The 13,350-nt window shown below is 40.1% G+C and overlaps 1 protein-coding gene across 1 annotated transcript in view; it reads right to left on the bottom strand.

Annotated features, from left to right (window-relative positions):
- Nucleotides 1-13,350, bottom strand: part of SH3RF1 (SH3 domain containing ring finger 1) — a 156,190-nt gene that overhangs the window by 22,426 nt on the left and 120,414 nt on the right. Inside the window, exons 5-7 of the mRNA XM_014594095.3 lie at nt 12,622-12,924; nt 11,680-11,790; nt 882-1,036 (exon numbers count right to left, since the gene is read on the bottom strand). Of these exons, the coding sequence (XP_014449581.1) occupies nt 882-1,036; nt 11,680-11,790; nt 12,622-12,924 (569 nt within the window). The remainder of the gene's footprint in view (nt 1-881; nt 1,037-11,679; nt 11,791-12,621; nt 12,925-13,350) is intronic.

Genomic DNA, 13,350 nt, shown 5'->3' with positions numbered 1-13,350 from the left:
GAACTTTCTATCAGAGAATGAGAGAAATCTGCTGGGAAGGAAAAGAAAAAGAAGACACTCAACAGAAGTTCCAGGCTGGCCTGATGCAGAATAAATAGAGAGGGATTTGCATTATTCCAGGGTCCCTTCAGATGTTTCAGCCACTTCCAAGTTGTTTCTTTCTCACATCCTTAATCTTTTCCAAAACACACACAATTACATGTTCAGGAAGGCAGGTGTCATCAGGAGCACATTAGAGATAAAATATTTGCACTCAGAAGGATTGCTCATATTCACTTGTTATGCAAGTGTGAAGACATAACAGTAACTAGCAGTTTCATGCCAACCTGCCACCCACTAATTAGCTGAACTGTAGAATCCTCAGCTGAACTGCATTTGCAACCTGGACAAGCAGCCTGATGAGGACATGCTTATATAACATGGCAAATAAAATGGTGTTTTCTGTGCTCTGACATAAATTATTCTGTGTGGGATGGTCCTTTCATTCCATTCATAATGGAAGATATTGAACAATTCATTCGGGACTCTGCCACTCTTGAGTCAAATAGTTCTCATCCTGAACTCGGGGAAAAGAGAAGTGCATTCACTCCCCCCACAATAAATATACCCTATATGTAGTGTATTCATGTAACACAACACAGCAACATCCTATTATATTTACTTAAGCTGAAAATAACCGTGAGCATGAAGCTAGAGGAGATTACCTACCTACCAACACAATTTTTTTTGTTTCCTAGTTAGATGTTCTTTCTGTGTGTGAGCAGGATTCAGGCTAGCTGATCACATGTTCCAAGTCATCTCTTAAAGGACTTGATTTATTCCATGTTTTTTCTTCTCCCTTAAACTTACTGTAACTGGTAACAAATTTCAATTTTACTTACACACTTGGTCGAGTCTGTGGCCGTAAATGTGTTGTTTGGTCAGCTGATCCAGACACAGGCCTTTGTACCAGTCCTGCAGAAGGTGGCCCTGAAGATGTTGAAGCAATGACTGTAGCAGACAAAAGAGGAGGTGGCGGAAGAGGGGGATTTATATTCTAGGATTAAAAGAAAAATAAGAACAAGTGGTGTTGGTCTTGTTTAATAAGCTGCAAAATGTACAGTATGTTAAGATACCAAAAAAAGATCTTTAACAGTAAGCGAGTTGAGCAAGCACAGAACTCTACCATCTGTTGGAAAGATATAGCTGGACAATGTGGTTTCTCCCTCTTCTACCCCCCTCCTTTTCCAATTAAAGATCTTGACGTCATGACAGCCACTTAAGCAAACAGACAAGCAATTTCCCAGTGCAGGAGAAGCTGAAAGTGTTGTTTCTAATTATAACAAACAATATTTTTATGAGAATTCTTAAATAAAACCCATGGGGGAGGGTTTTACATCCTACTCTTGAACAGACTTCAATCCGTGGTTGTTTTTGCAACATTAGACTGACACACAATATACAACAATTCACTGCACCCAAAACCACCCCTCCTGGAGAAAATTCCCTTTGATATGTGGGCTACAAAAAGCAAGAACAATATCAGACCATAGTCACTGTGCTATTGTTGCCACTTTCACTTATTCTTTCATTTAAAAGTGCCAGCTTTGAAATTCAGTATTATCACAATTGGTAATCTTTAACAAGCACACCAGAAAAAGCCACAGTTCCTTTCCAGGCAGTAAGGGGGTTCTGCCTACAGGATTCCATTCCTTTTGAAAAATCAATGGAGAAATTGTAACTTTCTGATCTTTAAAACCTTAGATAATTCTTTAGGACCCTATTTACTCACACTCCTGGGAACATGGGCTCACAAAGGGGGGCTGCCTTTCATTTTTTCTCCCCCCCACCAAATCTTTGAACTTCAGCACGCAAGAACTGAATTAGAAAAAGGTGATAAAGAAAGCATAAACTGTTTTTACACATCATGCTTCATGGCAGTGGGGGCCATCATTTTTGGCAGGGATGCCACAAATTAAGCTACATGCCCTAATTCCCTTCCCCTGACCAATCTGCTGCTCTGCTTTTTGCTTCCTGCCTGGTCTATTATTCTGGTTTTTGCTCTTTGCCCTATCTGCCGCTGTTCTGCATGCTCCTTCCTGATCTGCCAAGTGCCCCACACAGAGGTTGCCCATGATACTTGTGCTACAGGTTGGCCACCCCTGCCCTACTATAACACAAGTTTCTAATTCATGAACAAATTTCTGATGCCTGATGCCTGTTCATTCCGGTACATGAACACATAAATACTTATCACTACTATGACATTTATAATTAAAATACCTTTCAATTAGCATTTTTCTCCCTGATCAGCTAGTTTTCTCAAGTTTTTCTTTTCAATTCTTCCAAACAATAATTCAATTCTTCTCAACGAAAATTCACACAATTGCATACCACAGCTAATCACTCTACGACATTCAGTCTATGTGCTAATAAAAAGACAGCTTCATAAAACGCAGTCTCACACTTCCAGTCTACAGTAATGACTTGTTTGATCATAGTGTTTAAAATCTGCCAGAAATAGTCACAGATCACCGTAACTTGTAACTGCAGTATAAGGACAATGTATTTCTCCAAAATATGTAATCACAGTCTGAGTAGGAAGGCAAGCCGTGAAATGGTTCCATCTTATTTTTATTGAAAGCTTTTGATTATATACAAACTCATGACTTCCAAACAGGTATGTAAACAGGTCCCTAAGCCTTGTAGGAGGCTTTTGTAGGAAAGTTTTCTCCCTGAGGAGTCCTCAGCCAGCTCCCTAAAGCAATACTCAGTGCTTAAAGAAACAAACAAAACAAAATCCTGTCTTGTCCTGGACACTAGGAGGGGGCACCCTTTTGCCTCAGCCTCTCCTTGCAGAAAGCTGTTCTCTTCACAGCTTGCTTCCTCCTATTTTTGCCTTTGTCTGGGAACTTTTAAAGCTTGCTGCTTACCCAAATGCCCCACACCTGGACTTCCTTAACAGGACTGACTCATCCTCCTTAAAGGGACAGAATACCTTGTTACAGGGCAAACTATACCCCAGACAGAGAGTGTATATGCAGGGTTGCCAACCAAAGAATTATTGTTTTTTAAACTGACAATGTGCAAGCTTTTTACTGATAACCAAACTTTTTTTACTGACATATATGTTTTTACTGACAATTGTTTTACATAACGTAAACAGGCAATTCTTCTGCCAGGCCCTGGATAGCAGTAACAAGGGCCAGATTCAAATGCAGGAGTTCAGCACCAACTTTTAACAGTCTTACTTGACTGTAGCAATAGTTTTACATTGTGCTGCCCCCACCACAGGGGTTCCCTGCTCACCCCCACGCACCTGATACTCGCAACTATACCCTGCACTGTGCTGCTCCCAGCCCTGCCCAGCCCCCAATTTTACTTCTGCTGACCCTGCTCTCCCTGTCTTGACACAGATCTCCACCCATCCTTTCTCCCCCTCCCAGGTCTGTAGCTCCATCCTGGCTGCATTGCCCCCTCCCTGCCCCACCCTGTACCTCAGACTGCAGGGGTCCACACAGCCCTGCCTATCTTTGAGCCCAACAGGATGCAGCAGCTGCATAAGGCTGGGGGTGTGGGGGCTATGGAAGCTCCCATGGACCACAAAAGCCCTAACTTCCCTTTGGGGTGTTACATTCCCACTCAAACACACGGTGCCACTGCTCTGCTCCTTATGTTGCACCCAGCCTCATTCTGATGATGGATCTTCAACCAAGTTGTTGCTTAATTTTTTATGGACAGCTCCATTTTTTCCCCTCAGACTTTAAGGACAAGCACTTTTAGCCCCTTTTTTTTATGGACTGTCCATAAACTTAAGGACAGTTGGCAACCCTGCATATATGATCCTCCAAGAACGATGTAATTGTGTGATTTGATTAAAGCAACAATTCACCATCAGACAGTATCAATATCAATTCTAGACCAGGACATCAAAAAAAAAAGTTTTAGAAATGGGTTGGCATTGTGTATTAAAACTATCAAACCTGCTTTATAATTTTCTGATTACATTGGACCAAGGGGAAGAGCCAATAAAGGATTTAGGCACCTACAGGTTAGGCACTAAACACCTAACATTTAGGCACCACCCCCACCCCCAGGATGGAAAAGAGTGCATGGGGAGAGTCTGACAACTCAGAATGATGATTAAGAAAACCCACCAGGCGAGTGAGCATCTGAGAGCAGGCAAGGTTTTGCAAAAATAACTGCTAAGCACAGAAGAATGTCTGAAATCCCTCCCCTCCAGTATGCAGGCACTAAACTCAGTGCCATAGGTGAGCACCTCCATCTCCTTGGGATCCCCAGTCTGGAATTATATTATGACAGATTACAAAGAATTGAGCAGGATTTAGCATTGTCTTTTAAAACACAGGCCTTCCTCAACCTGATATCTCAAGCTACCTCTCCAGAGATTGCCCTAACCACCAGGCTGTTGGCAAGGCTAAGTATGGCACTTTACATCACTCCTGTAGAAATTGGGTCTGTGCAGGAAGGAGCAAGAACCAAAAATCCAGATCTTCACTCCCCTCAAGTAAGTGCACAAAACACTATCTATGCTCCCTCTTGCCTGCCCTCTTTTTAGTCCCTTGAATCTTACAACATACATTCACACACAATACCCAGGCAGAATCAGTGTACACTTATAAAATGTATATCCTACACAGGATGCGTTTTACCTGGATGTGTGTCTCATAAGGAGAATTTTTAACTAGTTAAAATACAGCTCACAATAACTATTCTGTTCAATTTTATTCAGGTTTTCATGCTGCTGCCCACTTTCACCATACCTAGTACTATTGAGATGAAAGCTGGAATGAGCTATAGCCCAATTAAACATGTTAACACTTGGCAAGAATCTAGAAGGCTAAACAAAATACCTGATGGGCTGTAGACACCAAATACTCCACAGATTGCATTGCTACAACTTAATCAACTAGATTTTAATGCTTTAGCCAAGGTTTCAGAAATTCTGGCATACAGCCATCTCGTTTGCAGATACTGAGAGACAAATCTGTTTCCAGTTCAAGCCAAGTTTGACAGCTTCTGTATTGAATGTTTCACAAAAGGACATGTGCAAAAATAAGTTATTTAGTAAAACCACTTGTGCTGGTTAAATAGGACCGTTTATCTAATGAAATGGAAAGTGAAAAATTAAAGTTTTCTGCAAACTGCTTAATGATTCTTCAGCTACAGAATGTACTCCCAAATGCTGACACTAGCATTTAAAAGACATAAAAAAAATCTTGACAAGCAGCTGTGAGCTTTCAAGCACAAATAAATACCACACACCTTATTCTGCCTCAAAATAGTGAAACTGATTCTTTATTTGTTTAAGCTTGAAAAATCCCAATAGCAACTCCTCCTGTGCCTGTGCTCAAGACACCCTAATTTATTATTAAAATTCAAAGGTAAAGCTACTGCTTCACCTGAATCAACTCAATATTGAGTATCAGGTTAAACACCAAATAAGGAGAGATATGAGAGCAAAGTCAAACAAACAAACAAACAAATCTTTGCCATCCCTCATCACATCCAACAAAGGCTGAAGAAAACAGGAAGCTAGCATTATGCCCAGAGGGTTAAGTAATTATGGCTTAAGTCTAAAAACATTCCTGAACTTTGACCCTGAACAAGTAAGAGCAGCCACACTGATATAATCTCACATCATTTCTTCTGATTATGTCTCTGAACCTACCAAAATTATCTTCATTTTATCTAGATTAAATCCCAGACAGTTAGCACTTATTTAAACCCTCTCCTGCAAAGTTATTTATACTAGTGAACTGGCTGGTGGACTGTGAGGAAGGTACAGAACTAAGTGCCATCAGGACACTAAAAGCATGGTATGCCTTGTGATAATGCTCCAGGCAGGCTCATATGTACAGCTGTGCAACTAGGATGGAAACCTGCCATGCCATTTCTGAGCAGACACAGAATCTACCCAAACTCATCATTATAATTTCAGTCTTTTACAGCAACTGAAGGCAGGATGAAGATAAAGAGATAGTTAGCTGTGTAAGTCTGAAGTTAGGCAGAAGGCAGGGTAGATATGCACCTTACAGGGTGCATCTGCATGGGATATTAATGCTATAAAGGCTTACTGCACAGTAAAATACCGTGCAGAAAGCCTTCCCTGGGAGTATGTCTAAACATGTTCTCTGCTGGGAGCAAATCTGCTTCCAATGGGTGCAGCCCAGTACAGGGTTGCTCCTACTCTACTCTGGCCCCCTGCAACAGCCACAGGGAGATTCAGGATCTCCTTGGGTACTAGCCTGGGGGCTGGCAGGGAACATGGGGCTGGTCCCAATGCACATGGGGCCAGGAGAGCTCTGCTGGTTGCAGCAGCATCTGTCTCCTGGCCCTGTGCACATCAGGAGGGGTCCTGACATGCATGGCACTGAAAGCCAGCTGCTACCGCAGAATTCTTCTGGTCCCATACACATAGGGACAAGCCCCGTGCCCAATGGGGCTTCCCCATGTAGCTGGGGGCTGGTTGGGAGCTGCCCCAGAAGCAGCACAGCTCCCAGACAGCCCCCAGCTGTGCAGGGAATCAGAGAGCTCTCCAGTCCCAGTGCTGCTTGGCTCCCAGCATCTGTGGGGAGCCAGGAGCTGAGCAATGCCAGGACTGGGGGAGCTCCCTATCCCCTGTCGCCCCCTGGTGTTGGGCCTGACCAGGAACAAATTTGCTGTTAGTCAGCATCTACACGTGCGTTAGTTAGTTAACTACCTGTATTTACAGGTAATAGCTAACTGCACAGTAGACTAATTTACTGTACGGTAAATGGTGCATGCATGTAGATGGTGACGCTTTACTACACAGAAGATTAGTCTACTGTGCAGTAAAGCATCTCATGTAGACACGCCCACAAGCTAGCTTAATAATGTATATAGAAAGCATAAGCTTTTGTGAACTTGAGCATCTGATGCAGTGAACTTGAGTTCACAAAACCATATGTTTTCTATATACCTTATTTACTTAGTCTGTGAGGTGCATCTCTACCCTGCCTTCAGGATGACTATAAGCCAATACATATATTTCTCTTACTCCTTCTCAAAGGAGCTCTAACTCTACTAATCCAAATCATCTCTTTCCTCCCCAAAATCACTTGGTTTACTACATGCATTTTCTTTAAAGATCTTTAGAAAAGCAAAATGCCAAGTTATTTAACCACTAAAATGTATGCCATACAAATTATAATATATAAAGGTATTTTTTTTTACAGTGAAGGAGAACTGCAGGCAACTTCTTGAAAATATTTTAATTAAGCTTTCAGAAGCAGTGATCTCAGTCTCATAAATATCAAACCAAGTTTTCCCCAGCAGTACAGCAGTTCACTAGTCATGTAGCCAACCAATACTGCAATATAAAAAACACTTATTTCTAACTCCTATGCGTACCGACATTAGTTCCAAGCTTTAAACTACACTTCTCACAGAACTTTTGTTGTAATGGATGCTGTTCTGACGAATGCCAAAAATACTGTGAAGAAAATAAGAATCATTATATGCATTCATTACCCTCCAAATAGGGATGCAACCTCTCAACCATAAAATGGTCTTATACTTAGGTGTACCTACAAGATCCATGGGATCCTTGTCTCCAGAAATCCCTCAGACCTGTCCAGAAACCATTTGCTCAATAACTCAAACACAAGAGGGGTCATAACATCCTTCCTAAAAACATCCTCCTTAGAGGAAGAACCAGGACAATAGTTTTTTCCTTCATTAGTCTTCAGAGATTAGGATAGATATATACCTTCAGAGATTCTTTGTGGATAAGATACCCTCTTTTTACTTAGAAGTTTACTAGGAATCCCATTTTGCCTCTTTTCAGTTCCTCTTCCTTTCTCTCTCTCCTCAGTCCAATTCAGAATAAGATAAAAAAGAGCTGTATCAAATGGACTGGCATTTGTACCAGCACAGTCAATCCATAGCTAAAATAAGAGCTACCACTTTTACATAGCAGAGCTGAAAAAACACCAGGCTGAAATTACTGGGTTGTTTATGGTTGTGGCATGTTTGATAGGCAGAAACATCAATCAAAGGAGGCAAAATTCTGATGCAAATGATTCCAGGTACCTCCCTGCTATGTCTGACTTCCCACAGTGTTCAGGAATGCCAAATAAATGTTAAAGGAAGAATCTTGAAAAGTCAGTGCAATAGTTCCCACTTGATGCATCTACATGAGATGTTTACTGAGCAACTGACTAATCAGCCGCACAGTAAATGTTGCACATCTACATGTGTGCCCCTATTAAGTCAGAATAAACTAATTTGCTTGCACACATGTAGACACTGCCCCACCTAGCTGGAGCACGCGGGTGCTTCAGTGCAGGGGCTACCTGTTGGCTAGCCCTGCACTGAAAGTACCCTCATGCCCCAGCTAACCCCTCTGCAGCACAATGAGCTGGGGAGAGCAGCCCTGGGCTGGCAGGCTGACCCCCCAGACCTCCTGCCAGCAGGGACTGCTCCGACCTGGCTCAATGTGCTGTTTGTCTGGGTGCATGTGCAGATGTGGCGTCCAGGAGCAATAAACTCTGAAGCAATAAGCTCCAGCATTTATTCATGCTCATTAATAGCAGGTGTAGACACACCCATGTGGTCAACAATGGCTAAGTTGTAACAAGAGACAAATGTCAAGAAGGATCTATAGATATCAGTAATAATTATGATCCCAAGAGAGTACTGCCAGACTGGTCAGTCCAGAATGCATCAGTATAATTTATGGATAAAAATTCTACCTTATGCAAGTATAATATAGCCACCTGGAACAGGATGTGTCTAGCAAACTACTATATATATATAAGAGAAGAAGATATAACATGGGGGAATTAACAAGGAACTACTTGTTCACTATGACTGTAGAGTGCATCCGCTAAAATATATTGCATCTAATTTAACCTGTGGCAAAGAATACAAGAATCATCTGCCTTTAATTTGTATATATAGAAAGAACAAAGCTGCTCTTAGAGACCATATTTTTTCTGTTCATCAAGGAGAAAACTGAATTCATTCAGAGAAAATATACTAGATGCTATTTAATGTCTAAACTAGATAACCACTATTGGGTTGTCTATGCTGATTAGCATTGTCTTCCATAACAAGGGGGCATCTAAATGCATCAGTCTCAAAACAGTCTCAAGACAAAACTACTGAAATTCACCCTCCTTAAGTCAGGAGTCCTGAGTGACTGGAACTGAAAAATTTTTTAAGAGTTGACCAATGAGCGCTCTGGAGTGTAAAGGTTTATTTTTACTAAGTCCTGAACTACTAGGGAAATTTAAGGGGACTGAAAGAAAACTTCCCACTCCAATAATTAAAATGATTAAAATGGGATAATATGACTAATCATAAAGCTTATGAGCCTGGTAAAATAATAGTTGATACACAAAGCAAGAACGTAGTACAGACTATGGACAATTAATATAGGCTTATGGAAAATAAGACCTTTCAAAAACAAACTTGATATTTTTTTAATTATATTTGGTGGGTGAAATTTATAGTGTTGTTAGAATAAGGCTTTTGATTTGGTACCTTAAAACATTGTGATTAAGAAAGAGGAACTACAGAAAATCAACCTGGCTTATATTACAAGCTGGCTAATTAATACCCCTCAAAATCTAACACTAAGTAGGGATCTGTTTCCTATTTGGTGCATTTGGGTATTATGGTCGGTCCCAGCTCCATTCTATTTAATATTTTAAGAATGACCCCACTGCACTTGAGCAAGACAGAGGTGATAGCAGTGGACAAAAGAAAGCATTCCAAACAGCTGTTTCAGTTTCCTTGTATTGAAGATCAAAGGTCTTTCTGAGCCTAGGCATGCTAAGGACTAATGTGGCTAGCATCAGACACCTTTGAATTTCCTATCCTGAATTACAACATAGCCATTTACAGCTGTGTCAGCTAAAAGCTGCCTTTGGCATGAGTCTGGAGTGAGTCTCAAGTTCTTGCCTTGCAAGACATTTTAACTGGTCTGCCACTGCACAAAATGTAGACATCCATAGATGACTAATTCAGTCCATAGTTCAGAAGTGTTGCACGATTCTACATTTATGCTAAGATTTCGTATTGCAACATCTACCATCTCCAGTCGACTTCAAGACTATATCCCATCTTGGTGAACAATGACCTGAACTCAGTTAATCAAGCCATTTGGCTTGACTATAGCAATAAAATATATCTAGGGACAAAAGCCTTAGCACTTAGGAAACTCCAACTGGTACAGAACACTGCAGCAGGCTTTCTCAGCAACACAAGTTATCATGAACCTTGGACTTTTGTACACCGGTCAATTTATTGCAGAATAATAAATATGAGTTTGAAATGTTCGATGTCCTGGGTCCAGGGTATGTAAAGGATTGGCAAGCTCCAGAATGACAACTGTGGCAGACAACTTTGCTCCTTTATCCAACAGGACTTTTTACAAAGTTAAAGACTGTCTGTGAAGGAAAGACCTTTCTTGGGAGCTGGCTAAGCACTGTAGAAGTAAATTCCTTAGGAATGAGAGACCATCACAAACTTCATCATCTTCCAATTTAAGTGCAAGCCACATATCTTTGAGCTTGCCTGCTTTAACATATTGTAACATAGGCCTATATATTTTTAAAAATTCCAAACCAAATGAGACTCCAGTACACAGACTTCTTTGGGGAGAAGATGTGAGGACAAATATTAGCCGTTTTATTGTGTGACAAATATTAGTTGTTTTATTATTGCACTAATGGAAAGCACCAAGATATCAGTATGAAAGATGTTGTGTAAGAACCTGCATAGAATAAAATAAAATATATTATTCTTACTAATAATATTTGAGATGACATAAATGTAGAAGGAATGGTAAACAAAGAGGATAAGCTCCTGAAAAGAGTGAGAGAAAGAGAGAGAACTTGGTAAACTAATTATAAACCTATAGCATACATTTCAAGATGGCCAGAAATTAAGTCATACATCTAGGGACAAAGAATCAAGGCCTTATTTACTGGATGAGAGAGTCTATCATGAGAAGCAGCAACTCTGAAGAAGATCTTGGTGGCTAGACATGAACTCTCAATGCAACATCCAGACCAAAAGGGCTAATGCAGTCCTTAGGGTTATATACAACGGATTACTGTGTTGGAATAGGGAGGTTATACTATCCTTGCATTTTACACTGGTGTGATTGCTACTGGAATACTGTGCTCAGTTCTGAGCTTTATACTTCAACCCCCACAAAACAAAACAAAAAACCCAACCACTAAGGGAGAATTCAAAAAAGAGCAGGCAGAATTACTGAAGTGTTGGAAAACATATCTTTCACCGTAGGCTTAAGGAGCAGAATCTAGTTTAGGAGTGATTTGATTGCTACCTAAATACCTACACACAGGAACAGAAATCTGATAATGAAAAGTGTTTCAATCAAGGTATAAAAGGTGTAAAAAATTAATGACTGGGACTTGAAATAATCCACATTTTTAACAGTAAAGGTATTTAACTATTGAAACAAATTAGCAAAAGTTGTAATATATTCACAGATGGAACTGGAAGACAGGTTGCCATTAAGGATCCTTAGTGCCAAAATTTTTGCCATTGTTCAGCATGTGTTACTGCCTATCACACATGTAATTACAAACAAGTCAAAAGTTTCAAACTAGCTTGCCAGTCGCAGAAAAGAGAATGACAATGGAAACAAAGGGAGCTTCAGTTTTGTTAAATGCTACTTACGCCAAGAGCAGCTTGGTAGGTGACCTCTGATGGGAAGGTAAATGAAGGCCCAGTTGTAACCGGACTGCTAGGGGGTGGGGTTACAATTAGCCCTGTGGTACTGATATGAACCTGTCAAAAAAAGACTGATGTCAATTTTAAGTAGTTCTTGTAAAAACAGATTGCCATGGTACAATAGCACAACTCAAGGTCATACCACTAGCATTCTGCTGTACCACCAATTGCAACTGCAGCAAGTACCTATGAGTTTCAGTTCGTAACTGGTATTGCATATTTGTAACTACCTTGCTGATTTTAGGCTTTATATGAAACAGAAATGAGCTTTCAGAAACACTAAATAAGAACTAAGAAGGAAAAACATATTTTACCAATGTTTATTTTTCTTGAAATGGTGGTAAGCACGCAAAGAAATGTAAATGAAATACATTGGTCTGAAAACTCCATGTATAATTCTCCCAACATTTTTAAATGTTCACTACTGCACTGTCTGCATAATTTTCATCTTAACCATCAGAAATGGCATGTAGGCTTGTAAACACTTAAAGAATTCCTGAAGTTAAATCCTTTTCCTAGGTATGTTATTTAGTTTCAGCATTGTATTCAAATTGGGCTACAAAAATTAAACAAAATAGTTTAGTTTCTAGGTTTTCATCTATTACAACAAACATGGTGGGAGTTTTCTTTTCTTTGTTTTATAGCACTTCAGAAGCATATCTGAATTACAAAATCGTTCACTGAACTTATAATTAAGAAAATACTTGTACTCACACTGCAAAAGAACTTGTGAGTACAAAAACAAAATTTGGAATATAAACTAAGTGAAAAGTGTCTCTACACACACTCTTAACAGGATACCACGTGCTTTTAAATCCTCTCTATTATGACAAAATAAAGTAAGGATCTGTAAAATGTGTAATATATATTTAATTTCTGGTAAAATACCTGAGAGGGGGCACTGCAGGAAAGGCCTGTTAGTTCACTTATACGGGCTGCTGCAGTAGGGTTGCTGGAGCTGATGAGGACAGGAGGACTAATTTCCATTGAGTGACGATTCTGAGAAGACTGTGAGGACTTATTGGACATGGTAAGGGAGGTAAAGGAATGTCGTTTTTTTGTGTTCTTCTTGGTATCAGTGTGCTTTTGTACTGAATTGTTGTGGGCTGCCCCTGAGGTACCTTCTCCAGAGTCTACAGCAGAACCTGAGGGCTTATCCAACTCTATCAGCTGCTTGGCTGCTGTGTTAAACTGAAAAAAAAATCAATACATTAAGAAATTATTTTAGAAATCTTTAGTAGCAAGAAAAAAAGGTAAGCACTTGAGTACAGATAGTGAAAACAGTACTCACCCTTTTCTTTCATAATTAGGAAATAAACTCAGAGGTTTGGAATCCAGAAGGATTTCTGCAAGTCTTTCACTACAGCCTCAATGGATTTTACCAAGAACTGTGGTGAATTTTCCATGATGGGCAATTTGTAAGTCAGAAGGGGACATTTTTCTAAAAGGTGTGTTCTATTTTAAACAAGCATCAACACAAAGAGGTCTTTCACTTGGGTTATGTAAGAGGTCAGTAAATGATCACAATGGTTCCTTCTGACATTTTAGTACATGAATCTATAGCTCTAATCTTCCTGAATGCCCATTCCACTTTAAATCATTTGATCTTTGTCTAGA

Source organism: Alligator mississippiensis, chromosome 2 (genome assembly GCF_030867095.1).
Source record: "Alligator mississippiensis isolate rAllMis1 chromosome 2, rAllMis1, whole genome shotgun sequence".
NCBI lineage: Eukaryota > Metazoa > Chordata > Crocodylia > Alligatoridae > Alligator > Alligator mississippiensis.
The sequence above is the reverse complement of the archived record's forward strand: the minus strand, read 5'-3'. Positions and strand labels throughout refer to the sequence as shown.